The sequence below is a fragment of the Onychostoma macrolepis genome, chromosome 06 (genome assembly GCF_012432095.1).
Source record: "Onychostoma macrolepis isolate SWU-2019 chromosome 06, ASM1243209v1, whole genome shotgun sequence".
Classification (NCBI taxonomy): Eukaryota; Metazoa; Chordata; class Actinopteri; order Cypriniformes; family Cyprinidae; genus Onychostoma; species Onychostoma macrolepis.
The window spans coordinates 30,106,689-30,121,789 of record NC_081160.1 but is presented as its reverse complement, the minus strand read 5'-3'; the positions used below and the strand labels follow the sequence as shown (position 1 = coordinate 30,121,789).

Sequence of the window (15,101 nt, the reverse complement as noted above, 5' to 3'; positions counted from 1 at the left end):
ATGCTCACTGAGCTCATGATCATCCCGTTACGTTAGGATTACCTGACATGAGGATTAGCAGAGATAAGTGCTGCTTTATGCATCTGGCTTTAGAAGAATGACATATTCTGCTCTGAATATTGTTGAAAAGTCAACTCTGGTGAATTATGCTGATGTAAATGTGTCACCAAAGATGATAACACAGTTAGTTTGAAAATTAGACAAATCAGAAAAGCTTTGCACTATATGGCATATGTATGTTATATACTATTTTATTCATCTTTATTTGTAGATCAAAGATTTCTATTTTGAATAAATGCTGTTCTTTTGAACTTTTTATTAATCAAAGAATCCTGAAAAAAGTATATTAATCAGCTCAATTGTTTCCAACATTAAGTGCGTTTACATGGACCCTCTTAATGCGATTATAATGATATTTTGGCGATATTGCGATTATGCTTTACCTCATGTAAACGCAATACTTCGATCTAAATAATGCGATTAAGCTCATAATCGCAGCAAGCATAATCGTATTAACATAGGTGGCGTACGCCGATTTTAATCGGAATATACAGGCATGTAAACACCTTAATCGCAGTATTGCCGCTCTGACCAAAGTGCGCATGCGCTTGTGACATATATGAATAACGTGACACGCACCTGTAATAATACGGAGATTAGAAACGATGGAGGGGAAGAAAGCATCGCATTCTGAGGAAAACACAACAACCTGCCAGCAGTCTCTGTTCCTTACCCTCATCCAGAGCAGAACGTGACGGCAGCGTATAGGCAAACAAACTCCATCACATTTCTACGGCGCCGAAAAAGCATGGAATACAGCCATACAAAATCATTATGCATTAGACGGAAATAAATTAAAACAGCGACCAACACTGCTCTTTCTGAGTCCATCATTTGTGCTGTCCAGTGGGGTATGTGAATAATGGCAGTAAAAAAATTAACCACAATTCTTAGCGAATAATAAGAATAATGGAAATTGCATGTAAACGGGAGTAAGAGCTTTGTTCTTGACATGTAAACGTCAAAATGCGATTAAGTCCTTACTCTGATTATTGGAAATAATCGCAATATTCGTGCGCATGTAAACGCAGTCATTGATAATAAATCAGCATATTAGATTGATTTCTGAAGGATCATGTGGCACTGGAGATTGGAGTCATGGCTGATGAAAATTCAGCTTTGCATCACAGACACAAATTATAAAGTATATCAAAACAGAAAACTATTTTAAATTGTAATAATATTTCAACATATCACAGTTGTTTTCTGTATTTTTATTCCTGATGAGCATAAGAAAAAACATTAAAAAAAAAAAAATTTTGTAAAAGGAACTTTTGTATTGTAATTGTAAGGTGGGTGGAAAATGGTGAAATGGTAAAGACCATAAAGGTTTAACGGTTTCTCTTTCTCATTCTGTTTCTGTCTTACACTGTTAGTTCTGGGTGTGAAGCTTGATCTTGAGGCTTGGACTGACAAATTCAAGATCCTGGCGAGCAACCACACCAACAGCAACCGACAGAGCTCTCAAACGGTAAAATGCACACAAACACACACTCTTCTATATATGTATGGCTATACACAAGCACATGCTGCTCTAATACTGTTGTTTCTGTCTGACAGTGTGGACCCACCAGTGGCTGTGAAATGGACTGTGAAGCCAACAGTGATGTAAGAAACTCTTAATGCACTGAGATCTGTAGCGCACTTCCATACATTCACATCCCTCTTTTCAGAGTTTGTCCATTAAGCGTAGCTGATTGATCTAGTGATTTTTCCATTAAAATGACTGCTTAATGACGTAATGTGTTCTTAAAGCTGTCCATCTTTCTTCGCAGGACTTGCTGTGTTATCTGATAGATGACGGCGGCTTCCTCGTCATGTCCAATCAGAAAGACTACTTGAATAAGGTCAGGATGTCGAACAGGAAAGTGATGTGAAAACAGACCGTTTTTGTTGCTGTTTTTCACTCTGTGCTCTTCCTCTTCTGTCTGTAGATCGGGATGTTCTTCGGTGAGGTCGATGCCACCCTCTTTTACGCCCTCTATAACAACTCCTTCTATAAACGCAAGCAGTCTTACGACTATCAGTCGGTGTGTGACCCCGTGCCCAGCAGCAACACAGGGGCCGCCCCGCGAGGAGTGTTTGTGGTACGAGCAATGCCTACGTTTACATGCATCCTAATAATACGATTTAAATATCAATCGGACACCTCAATAAATCCAAATTGAAATAAATCTGATTGAAAAGGCTGGTATATATTTTAAACATGTTAAATATGAAAATAATAGCTATGTAAACTTTTAATCCCGACTGCCGTCGTAATTGAAACACTTTTCGCACATGTGCAGTGCCAGGGTTTCTGCAAGTTTTTCTGAAGGTGAATTTAAGAACTTTTTAAGACCAAGTAAAGAAAATATAGGGAATTAATTGAAGGAAACACAATACATCAATATGTAAATATAAATGTCTTTACTTGCTAAATATTTGCTAAAAGGCTTTTCCAGCATATTTTGGATATGAGCTATTGTTATGCACTGTGCATGTGTATGCACTGATGTTTTGTTTGTAATAGATATAATGCATATGCAATTAATATTTGAATCATTCCATATAAACAATACATTCGAAATCTGCAATTGGATTGGTTATTGTTAAGTAAAATTACAACTATTCAAATTTTTATTTTCATTCACTGAAATAAAGCTGAAATATGTGTATATATATATATATATATGAAGAAAAAACTTAAACTGAAAATTCTGAATGAGCAATTAACTGAAGTAAAATAAGTTAAAATTACTCAAATTGAAACTGAAATAAAAAAATTTAAACTAAATAGAACTAAAAAACGAATTAAAATGACAAAAACACATAAGAAAATTACTAACTAAAATCAATAATCTTAATTAATTTATTAATATAATAAAAGTATAAATAATTCAAAATATGAATAATTACTATAACAGTATATAAATAATACTAAAATAACTGACTGAAATGGATTGGGGGATAGATGGATAAAGAGATGTGTGTATGGAGTAGGTGTGTATTTGGATGGATGATGAACTGTAGCATGATCAAATGTTGTGTGTTTCCTCTCAGCCTACTATTGCTGATGTGTTAAATGTTGCCTGGTGGACGTCAGCAGCTGCCTGGTGAGTTTCTCTTACAGTCAATTATAATGACTGAACTCAATGATGTAGTAGCTTGTAAACATGTGCAGACATCATGTGCTCACACTCAGGAGTGTGTGTGTGTGCGTGTGTCCTCTATAGGTCACTGCTGCAGCAGATGCTGTATGGGTTTGCCTATCAGAGCTGGTTCATGACAGGTGCGTGAAGTTTACTTCGATGTTAAAAGGTCATTGTTTAAATAAATCAATAAGAAGACTAATCTAACGTGTGTGTGAATGCAGATGAGGTGGATGCTGAAGGACTCGATTCTAGAGAGACCAGCTGTGTGACAGTGCAGACACAGTTTTACTTCAGTAACATCAGCAGCTCCTACAACATACTGCAGGACTGTGACAACTGCTCCAGGTCAGACCCACGCCAGTCATGCTGCCAATATACATCACATATATACAGATCATAGTCTCTTATTAATAATAACGTGTCTGTATTACAGGTTAATTCATGCTAAGAGAATAAACAACACCAACCTGCTGTTTGTGGTGGCTGAAAAACTGTCCTGCGACTCCTGTGAAATAGAGAAACTGTCTCAGGTGGAGACAGAATGTATCCTTTCCCAAAAACAATGCATTTCTTGCATTGGTTTTAATTTGATGCAATGTACACTGCTGTTCAAAAGTTTGGGGATGGATGCATTTATTTGATCAAAATACAAAGCAACTTAAATGTATACTAATATAATAACCGTTTTCTATTGTAATATATGTTAAAATGTAATCGATTCCTGTGATGTAAAGCTGAATTTTCAGCATCATTACTCCAGTCTTCAGTGTCACATGATCCTCCAGATATCATTCTAATATGGTAATTTATAATCAATATATAAATATTGATATTTTTCAGGATTTCTTTGCGAAATAAAAAGTTAAAAAGAACAGTGTTTATTCAAAATATACATTTTGTGTTACAATATACACTACTATTCAAAAGTTTGGGGTCAGTGAATTTTTTCTTTCTTATTTCATATTATTCAGCAAGGATGTGTTAAATGAATAAAAAGTGATAGTAAAGACTTGTATTGTTAGAAAATAGGGTCACACTTTATATTAGGTGGCCTTAACTACTATGTACTTACATCAAAAAATAAGTACAATGTACTTATTGTATTGCAAAACACTTTTACTGCTATTGAGGTGGGATACGGGTAGGTTAGGGACAGGTTTGGTGGTATGGTAAGGGATGGGTCAACAGAGTAATTATAAATGTAATTACAGAAATTAATTACAGATGTAACTACATACAGGTATTTAAAAAATATATATAAGTACAATGTAAAAACATGAATGTACACAATAAGTGCATTGTATCAAATTATTAATTGAAATGTAAGTACATAGTAGTTAAGGCCACCTAATATAAAGTGGGACTTAGGACTTTTTATTAGCCTAATCAAAGAATCAAAGAAAAATCAGTTCCAAAAAATATTAAGCAGCACAACAGTTTCAACACTGATAATAAATCAGTATATTAGAATTATTTCTGAAGAATCATGTGACACTGAAGACTGGAGCAATGATGCTGAAAATTCAGCTTTGCTTTTTTGGGGGGGTTCTGTATTTTGATCAAATAAATACAGCCTTGATGAGTATAAGTGACTGACAAGGTCAATTGTTTATTACGTTTATAATATAGGCCTAACATAATATAATCTAATATCAAAACAACTGAAGCATTTAAACTGATAGAAGAGAATAGAAAACAAACTGAAGCATTTAAACTGAGATCTGTTAGTTAAATTTTTTTTAAAAACGTGAACGTGAATTCTTATATAGCTATCTAAACATCCCTATGAAGTACAGTTTGCACAATACACCTGTGTGTGAGACTGTAGATGTCTCTTGAGTTTTGTTACTGTTCTGTGCCCATCATCCGCTATTTCCAGCCACTCTTCTTTAATACACCAGGACGTTTTATTTCACATGTCATTGCGTTTGGCTCTCGATTTGAGCTATTTCGTCCGCAACCATTGAAGTATTCGGTTTCTACAGCGACTCATTTGGCGCACATCATTATCTGAAACCTGTACACCGCATTCACCGGTTCTAACTCTATATCGGCAGCAGCTCTATAGCGGTTTACCCGAGCATTGCAATTCTTTCGTTTTTACCAGAATACAATCAAATGGCTTTCCCAACTCATTTTTGCGTGTGCAGCACATTATTTCTATGCGCGACTGCGGTGGAAGAAGTGCGCGGCCGCGCGCACGCAGCTTAGAGGGAACATTGGTCGTGCTGCTTCATATTTTTGTATAAACTGGGATAAAAATTTTTTTTTTTATGATTTATTGATGAATGGAAGAAATAGTTCAAAAGAACAGCATTTATTTGAAATAGGAACATTTTGTAACAATATAAATGTTTTTACTGTTACTTTCAATCATTGTAATGCCTTCTTCCTGAACAAACATATAAAACATAAAAAAAACTTACTAACCCCAAATTTGCTAAAAAGAGATTCCTTAACACCCTCTGTTTCTCAGATAAAGAAACGAATACATGCGAGACAATAGCCACAGCTCGGTATAGAAAAGGAACCACGAGCTGTTTCGACTACAGTGTTTTAGTAAGTACACATGCACATTTCCACTTGTTTATTCAAAGAAATATGGATGGCATAATGAGCTCTGTAAACTCCGCCCACAAGAATAGCATCAGCAATGCATGACCAAGACGTTTAGCTAGCTAATATTTTTAACTGAAGTATAATTCGACTTAGAATAAGTGCCTAATCAAATACGAGTTTCACAATTTTGCATTTTAAACCCATCAGAACATTTATAGCGCATTAATAACCCAAAGCGCACGTTTCTCTGTTTCTCTTCCAGGAGAACACATCAGACTGTGGGCGGGGTCACTCGTTCCGCCCCTCCCTCCTCACTTTACTCCTCCTCCAGCTCCTCCTCCTGTGTGTTCTGGCCTGCCCCTCGGTTTAACTCCATCCTCCTGTCCTCCTCTGCCTCCTTCTCGTCTCCTTAATTCCGCATTCCTCCTTTATCTCCCCGTTGCTCTAGTCATAGGTTATATAAAGGGACTTCCTCCTGCCCTTATACGGAAGCCCAGTCGTACTGCTTCATCCACTTAGCTTCACAGGTTGTTGCTTAGTGACCGTTGCAGAACTTTGTCGTCTCCTGCCAATCAAGAGCATTTGTGGGAGGAGCTTAAAGTGTCTTTACGAAAACAGGAAGCTAGCGATGTGATCACCGACGGCCATCTTGGACCAACGAAGAAATGGTGGAAAATGACACGGACTGTTCCCTCCTGCCCTTGCGGCCGAAAGGGGGTCGGGTTTCGTTTGACTCCACCTCTAAAGGTGAAAGGTCATCCTCATCTTCATCCTGTAACCCGTGTTGCGAGATTACAGGACATTCTGACGCCGTCTAGCTTCCAGTAATAAGAAAATAACTGAATAAGAGCAGAACTTTAAGCGATTCTCAAAAAAAATATCAATAACAACATGTGAGTATTAAAAACATACCTCCATATATTAGGGTATTTAACGAGAAAGGGAAGACGATAGATGATATTTATTCAATTATCTTTTGTTTATTTATGCACTATATCTACTTCTTGCCAAAATGAGACTTGTTGTGTGGTCTAATTTTTCTAGCCAAATTAGGAGGTAAGAAAACCACGGAAAAAGAAAGTAGAGAAATTTAAAGAGGTATCACACCATTCCTTCATCAGTCACAAGGGCTTCATAGATTTATTATTTCTATTTATATCATAACCCTGATCCGATTACGTTAGGCTTTTTATTTGTGTTTATTATTAATGCCTCAGTAATATAATATTTGCAGCTAATATGTAATGGCATGTGTTCATTTTTAAAGGACTAGTTCACCTAAAATGACAATTTTGTGTGATTTATCATTCATTTATTTATTCCAAACCCATATGCTGTTAGTTTTTCACCAAATGAGAATTTTTTTAAGAATAAGGATAGTGACCATGATTTCCAGCTCCAAAAAAAAAAAAAAAAAAGAGAGAAAGCGTTCCATAAAAGTCCCACAAAAGCAGTCTGTATTAGGTTTTCTAAAGTCATATGATAGTTTAGTGTAATGAACACACCTAAAGTTATTGTATGGCCTCAGACCTGGAATATAGCATATAAATCATATGGACTACTTTTCTTTCTTTTTTTGGAGAATGACAGACAAGGTCACTGTGAACTGTTATTGAATGGAAAATATTTAGGTGAACTGTTCCTTTAAATAAGATGAGATGTGCTAATGAAGCGATTTTTGATGGATTGAAATGCAGTTCGAGTGTTTTTAGCGATGATATCTGTTTGCAGTAATTCTGTGCTGTACAGTTTTTCACAATCTCAGAATGTCAACCACATATTGCATCTGATCGCATCACAACACATGCTGTTTGTTTGCGCCATTATTTGCACTGATGGATTTGTCTGTGAATGGTAATAGTAACCATGATCCTAGTCGATATGATTATTCATGTAGAAGAGCAATGTTTCATTTTTCATATATACATAAGGGTCAAAACATACTCAATGCAAACATTTCTAGAAATGTAGGCTGGATTAAATGTTCAATAATGCCTCGATGCAATTCAAGCATTTGCATCTGCTTGCATACTCGAGTATGTTTCAGGCCTCGATGTCTGTCATTACATTATACCTTACGTTGAAATGTTAGTAATGCAATGAAACTTAAGCAAAAACCCTTGTTCTGGGCCCGCTATCAACTTTCTATTAGCTGTGCCTTGATGCACTTTTATATTGGACAGCTTCAGTATCAGTCAGTTTAGTGCAGTAAAAGTCTTTCATGGGCCTTAAAACTCACAGGTTGTGTTCGACATAAAATACTATCATACTGCATACTATATTATTCATGCTATTTTAAAAAAATACTCATTAATCTTCACTAATGAACCTTTTTATGCTTTGTTCTGGTCACATGATTGCTTGGATGACCAACTACATTTTTTAAAATAACCATTGCAATAAATGGAATACAGTATTTATCATGTTTAGCCTCTGCCAATTAAGAAAAATGGTTCGTTTACCAAAGTTTGTTTAAAAATGTATGGTTAAATAATCAAGTCAAGAGTTGAGTGTATCGATACTGTATTCATTATTGCATGTATTGTAATGCATATTATGACAAATGTAGTTGTTCATCAAGTAGTCTACACATCTGGAAAACCTGCATACTGTGTGCAATGTGCATACAGCAGAAATAGTATGGTTAGTTTGCTAGTATGCTATTCTGAACGCAGCCAGTGCCTCCAAACATCATCACCTGACTGAAATAATTTATTTTTTACATTTATTAGAGTATTATTGAGCCGCAGTGTTTGCCATAACCTTCAGCTTCATCCCTGCAATGTACACAAACTTGACAAGCACCTTATGCATTTCTTTTGTCAACAAACGGAGCTAAATCTGAACCTTTCTGACTGATTCTCAGTTGCACGTTTAAAGCTCCCTGGCAAGACTTTTTCAAAACAGCCCATCGTTTTTAGGATTGTCTTTGTAAGAGCTTCTCACGCATTCGATCCTAGTTGCTACTGAGTTTTGTTAAAGTAGATGTTGGGTTTGAACTGACTGCTCTACATAACCTCAGTCCATCTCTGGCTGGTTCCTTACATAAATATGGGAATGGCTTTACTGCTGTAGTTTGTTTGTCCGGTAAATAGAGTGAGAGTTTATTTGAGGTTTGCTGATGGTTGAGGAAGTGAATCTGTGTTTGCCGTTATGTGAAATAGATGATTTTATGAGAAGTATTTTGAGAATATTGTCAGTTGTCGGTGTTGAAGGAATGATCTGTGTCAAACGAATGTTACATATCTGTCTGTCTCGAGGCAAAATCTGTTAAAGCCTGCTTTAGTCGCCAGTGCAATTTTAAAAGACAGCACTTAACATGTTAAACATTCCCTCTATCTGTCCGTTTAAAGAGTTAGTTTACCCGAAATATATCATTTTATTCACCCTCATGTCGTTCCAAACCTGTATGACATCCGTTCATCTGTAGGAAACAAATGTATGGAAAGGACATCTCCATTTGTTTTATGATTGAAAGAAACTCATATGACATAAGGGTGAGTAAATGAGAATTAATTTTGGGTGAACTATTATTTATTTTCTGTCAGGATGTCATGTATTTTATACACACCGTATTTGAGAGGTGAAAATGCATGTGTGATGCTAGTGGACACGAATCTTACGTCACTCGGTTTGTTTGTCATCCACCTTCAGAACTAATTGGTTATAAAGAAAATTAAATATATATGTTAAGCTTCATTCAGTGGACTGTACATATCACTAATATTTGAACTTGAATGCAATCCTCATCCTGACACTATCACATATGACTCCTGTTTATAACCCAGAATCCATCTACAGTATGAATATATATAATTTAGTCCCCACTGAGACATAGAAATGGAAAAACCCAATTTCTGAAATATAAGTGCAAGGTCATATGTGGTACTGTAAAAACACACACAAAAAAAAAAAAAAAAAGTTTTAAAAAGACTGTTTAAGCTTCAGTATGATGTGCAAAGTTTAAGGGGATAGTTCACCCAAAAATAAAAATCATCATTTACTCACCCTCAGGTTTTTCCAAACCCAATATGTAAGTGTTTTCATATAAACCATAAAAAATATAGCAACCAGGGGCTTTCAAGCTCTTAAAATGACATAAATGCTCAATAAAAATATCATAAAGCTTGTCGACATGTACTATATTACAAATCACTGAGAAGAATTTAAGTTGTTCATTAAAAAATGGTTTGTAATGACATGAGAGTGAGTAAATGATGAGATGATCTTAATTTCTGCGTGAACTATCCCTCTTAACATGTTAAATGGCTAATGTGGACCTCTTTCTTTGCCTGATTATGGAAACAATCTGCAATTTTATTTCATATTAGGGCAAAGAGCACTCCGAAAAGTGGAAATATGCCTTGTTCTTTATTCTGGTTGTTTTAAAACTTTGCCACACTTTTTTTTTTTTTATTCTTGTGTTTTATTTTTGGGGGGAAAGTGTGTAATTGTCTTAAAACTGGAACACTGTCGATGTACAGGGGCACTGAACTGCCCGAATTAGGCAAACACATTTTGGCAAGACACTGCGATTAAATGATCATGAATGTGTCGGTCTTGTGTCACAATTCCAAGTACACTGTGGAACAAAAGTCCTTGTTTTTAAGTGGTCTGAAAGATTTGCTTTTGCCAAAAAAAAAAAGAGAAAAAAATAGTATTCAAAAAGAAAAGCTAAAAAGAGGAAGCAGCTTGCGCAAGGGGAGGGGCCTGATGTATAACCCACCCACCAGGAGGAGTCATTAGCTCAGACCCTCCCCTAGCCCCTCCCCCTCCAAAGCAACATCATTGTAGGCGCGTTTCCATCAGCGAGACGTGTGTATGTGATTACGTAGTCTTTAGTCTGGTGCTCCGTGACAAATGTGTACAAAAAAAATATATATTCCAAAAAAAAAAAAATACGTACAAAGGAGAAACTGAATTTAACATGAGTGAGGTTTTAAAATGTATTAACGATTAAAAAAAAAAAATAGAAACACAGTACTGCTGATAATACTCATGAGTTGAGGTCTGAAATCATGGTGAGCGTGTTTTGTTTTTTTTTCGTTCGTTTATTGGATTGTGTGTTGGGGGCTCAGTGCCTCGTCTCTGGGTCCATGTTGCTCCATTTTTTTGTACAGACAACAAAAAAAAAAGACAAGGGAAAATTTGTAAAATATTGTGTCTGTGACTCCTTGTAAAATATTTTCAAATTGTTTATTACAGAGAATCAGTTATTAAATAATGTTCATATTTTTCACTTCAGTGCATTGTGTAGTGGTTATTTTTCTGATGCAATCAACACATTTTAGGGGCTCATTAGAGATGCATAAACACAGAAATGTGATTTGAAGTCATTGGTCCCTATTTTAACACATGTAGCATCATAATACTGTATTGTATTATTAAAACGTTCTTAAAGTATATTTAATGATTCATTTTTAAGTTGCAGTTTCTATTTATCTCTTTTGAAAGCAAAAAGGTACTATAAAGCTAAATAATAAAAAAAGTTGGGAAAATAATACACTATATTGTCAAAGGTATATTGACAGGTAGTATATGTGACCCTGGACCACAAAACCAGTCTTAAGTCGCTAGGGTATATTTGCAGCAATAGACAAAAATACATTGTATGGGTCAAAATTATCAATTTTTCTTTTATGCCAAAAATCATTAGAATATTAAGTAAAGATCATGTTCCATGAAGATATTTTGTATATTTCTTACCGTAATTATATAAAAACTTCATTTTTGATTAGTAATATGCATTGCTAAGAACTTCATTTGGACAACTTTAAAGGCGATTTTCTCAATATTTAGATTTTTTTTTTGCACCCTCAGATTCCAGATTTTCAAATAGTTGTATCTCAGCCAAATGATCCTAACAAACCATACATCAATGGAAAGCTTATTTATTCAGTTTTCAGATGATATATAAATCTCAATTTCGAAAAATTGACACTTAAGACTGGTTTTGTGGTCCAGGGTCACATATTATCACAAAATCCATGAGAATATTGCATCCATTTATGAATTTAAAAAAAAAGAAAATTCAAGATTAACTCTTATTTACTTTTATACAATTATTCCTTGCACGCAATTTGAAAAAATGGCTCTATCGGTAAGTTTCACAGTCTAATCAGTTCCCAAAGGATAAAATCAAGTTCCATCCTGTTATTTTCTCATTGACTATCCTCTTTCACTCAGAAGTACATAAACTGGGTTGCAAACAGCATTTCATGTAAACACAAAAAGTCAATTAATGCAGAGTTGCACAGACAAAAGCTAGTGTTTTTGACATAATCAGATAAGTGTGAAATTAAACGTACTTCATATTGATCACTTATGTTATTAATGTTTAGATTAGTACACTTTTACACCATTAGGGTTTTTAACATGATCACAACAACTGTAAGAAGTCCAGGACTGCCTTATGCCAGGTCTCTGGATCATCAAGATAACAAGGATGCCCCGCCCCCTTCATTACCACCACTTTGTGATTGGTCAGATTCTTCAGATTGCTTAGCGACGCTTCCCCAAGCTGAGTGTCCTGGTCTCCATAAACTATAAGAGCTGGAGTCTGTACAGGTACATAAGAATGAACATCACTCATTTTTAGCACATTTTGTAACAGGTGGATGTGTGTCTCACCTGTACGCTGCGGTACTGCTCTGCTGTGAACTTCTCTGTGCAGATGGGAGCTACAGGGATGTAGGCCTTGACCTGCTCGGAGTGCTGGAAGAGGAACGGCAGCGAGTACATGCCACTGAGAGACGGGCTGATGATCACCACGGGGCCGGTCCGCAGAGCCTCACACACCTGTCTGAGGAACACACCTGGAGCCGGCTGACCCACTGGAGCCGGGGCCGGAGCCGCCTTAGACTGACCCAAACCTGAGGGAGCAACGGCACGGACACAAGCGAGCCGGTTTAGGAGGAAATCTCTTAGTGAAACTTCTCTATGTATGAAAGCTTATGTATTGTGCCAAAATTGCACTTAATACAATATATGGTCATTTTATGGTAATGTTTACCAGTGTGTAATGTCTGAAATTGATCTATATGGTAGAAGAGATTAATTTTTTTATACTTTAATATATATTAAAAGTTGTTAAATGTCATCATATTATCAATTATTTATATTGGGTAAATATTCAATTATATATTATGACTTAATATATACATTATAATAAACTAAATCTGTTATTCTAACATATATAAAATATTATTATTAAAATAAAATACTAACAAAAAGTTTCGACATGGTAAATTTATAGTCATTTTTGCCAGAACACAGTATTTTTGTAATGGTTGCTAAAACACATCTATACAGTAGTAAAAGATTTGAACACTTTTTAAAATAACTGAAAATATATAGCATTTTATTTTACCTACAGATTAATACACTGGTTTTTATAGACTATATTTTATATTGTTTTAAATATAGCATTTCACATTTTATATGTTCTCATAATTTTTTATAATTAAATATAATATTACAATAAATTAAGCTATATGTTCTATATCACATATTAACACTATAAAATATAATATATTTAATATATTAAATATACCTTTTAATGTAATTTTTGACTCATATCGTTTTTTATAAAATACATTTAATGTTTTAGAGCACTTTAAAATTGTCCCCCCTAACTTGTGTATGGATTAACTGGTTCTTTCCATGAATATAGCCATAGATGCTGGGATGACATAATAGTTCAATGTAATTATATTGATATAGCCTAAATTTAATAAATAGTCATAGTAACAATATAAACGAAAAATATAATACATTTTAAAATTACTAAAAGTACTACCCTGGTTTTTTCGGCATCATACAAAAGAGTCTGGCTATGTTCCATGGTAATAATATGGATGTATGTAAATAAATACCATGGTACGTAATTATGGTAATTATCCAGCACTATGGCATTTCTTAAAAAGTATTTCCATCTAATATGAACTCTGTAGCATGGCACGAGCGCAGTGTTTCTGAAGCACACCTGGCAGGTCGATGGCCACAGCTCGGTGACCCGCGGCAGCTAAACTGTCCAGAGTCCCGATCCTCAGCCAGTTTTCCGACGAGAACCGGATCCCGTGCAGCAGCAGCACGCAGAGTCTGGCGGCACCGCTCGACGGAAGCGCCTGTCGGTAGAACAGCGGCTGATCTCCGCAGATCTCCACCAGAACCGAGCCTTCAGAAACCTCAACCGAAGACATGGTGATACACACGAGCAAAGTTCAAGAGCAAAACACGTTCGCGTTGATTTCTGCAGAGATGTATAGAAAGTAGCTAAAGTTACAATATAAAGTATTCCACCAATCTATTTAGTTAAAGTTTATTAATTCACCTATGAACCGGAGTTTGACATAGAAAGATACTTGTGTACCAGAGTAAACAGCTGCAGAGGTTTGAGTCCCGGAAGATTCTGTCAGTTTTTACCAGAGACACACTGACCTCTAGCGGCCCTGGCGACAATTACAACCTCCAGACACGCTCCACAAAACACCTCCCTCACTGGTTTGTTATTAATTCAGAATTAATTTATTCTTGAATGACTGAATTGCAAGCAGCTTTTAAAATCATTATGTTGTTACTGAATTAAAAATATATATATATATCTTAACATTTCATGCATTAGCCTACAATATATGTTTGATGACTTCCGAATGGAGCGATTCTTTCACAATGAGCCTTGGGCTCATTTACACATTTAAATGTGGTTTAGTCTTATATAATTGTGATCAGATCACCTACAACCTGTGATATCAGGTGCAAATGGGCCATCGTGTCAAACAGCGCGCTTACGTTTGTAAACAAATCTTTTAAGTGAACGAGTCGTTCTCCTTGACTGCAGTCATATTTTGCATTCACTCAATCATTCAAGTAAGTCGGTAATAATTTATTGGGTCACCATCTATTCAAAGCAAGCTATGATTGATTGATTGATTAAAGCCATACTCTTGGGGAAAAGGTAGGATTTGTAAGGAAAATGACTTTTTTGGTTTTGGTCGTGAAAGACTCGAAAGGAATCGTTTGAATGATTTAATGACTCACTCGTGTGAATTAGCCTATTTAATGACTTGCTCAAAAACAGTTAGTTGTGTCTTTGACATAAATGGAGAAATCCATAAGTAGCTTACATTTTATTATATATTATCATCCTATTATTAACAATAGGATGATATTATGTAATAGAAAGTAGTTATTTATTAGTAGTAGGAGTATTTAATTAATTAATCATTAAAAGTAATGTATTATTACCTCAAACTGTAAGTTACTACTAATAATAGGCTTTGTTATTATTATTATTGTTGTTACTATTCTTATTAGTTTTTGGCATATGTTTGAGGTCAAGAGTTGTTT

At 35.3% G+C, this 15,101-nt stretch overlaps 2 protein-coding genes across 5 annotated transcripts in view; one reads left to right on the top strand and one right to left on the bottom strand.

The window, feature by feature from the left end:
• Positions 1–10,997, top strand: part of cacna2d2a (calcium channel, voltage-dependent, alpha 2/delta subunit 2a) — a 237,519-nt gene extending 226,522 nt beyond the window's left edge. For all 3 annotated transcript variants that reach the window (XM_058777848.1, XM_058777846.1, XM_058777845.1), the window contains 10 exons: positions 1,437–1,531; positions 1,621–1,668; positions 1,836–1,907; positions 1,995–2,147; positions 3,103–3,155; positions 3,276–3,331; positions 3,416–3,539; positions 3,628–3,737; positions 5,671–5,753; positions 6,016–10,997. In XM_058777848.1, the coding sequence (XP_058633831.1) occupies positions 1,437–1,531; positions 1,621–1,668; positions 1,836–1,907; positions 1,995–2,147; positions 3,103–3,155; positions 3,276–3,331; positions 3,416–3,539; positions 3,628–3,737; positions 5,671–5,753; positions 6,016–6,123 (902 nt within the window). In that variant the 3' untranslated portion in view covers positions 6,124–10,997. The remainder of the gene's footprint in view (positions 1–1,436; positions 1,532–1,620; positions 1,669–1,835; positions 1,908–1,994; positions 2,148–3,102; positions 3,156–3,275; positions 3,332–3,415; positions 3,540–3,627; positions 3,738–5,670; positions 5,754–6,015) is intronic.
• abhd14b (abhydrolase domain containing 14B) lies at positions 9,640–15,055 on the bottom strand. Of its 2 annotated transcripts, none has more exons than XM_058777850.1 (4): positions 14,086–15,055; positions 13,738–14,004; positions 12,384–12,625; positions 9,640–12,312 (listed from the first exon to the last, which is right to left on the bottom strand). In XM_058777850.1, exons 2-4 carry the CDS (start codon positions 13,952–13,954, stop codon positions 12,133–12,135), a joined length of 639 nt encoding a protein of 212 aa, XP_058633833.1. In that variant the 5' UTR covers positions 13,955–14,004; positions 14,086–15,055; the 3' UTR covers positions 9,640–12,132. The 2 variants fall into 2 exon arrangements, with proteins under 2 accessions (XP_058633833.1, XP_058633834.1); XM_058777851.1 differs by having other exon boundaries at positions 14,125–15,055.
• Between the last annotated feature and the right edge of the window lie 46 nt (positions 15,056–15,101).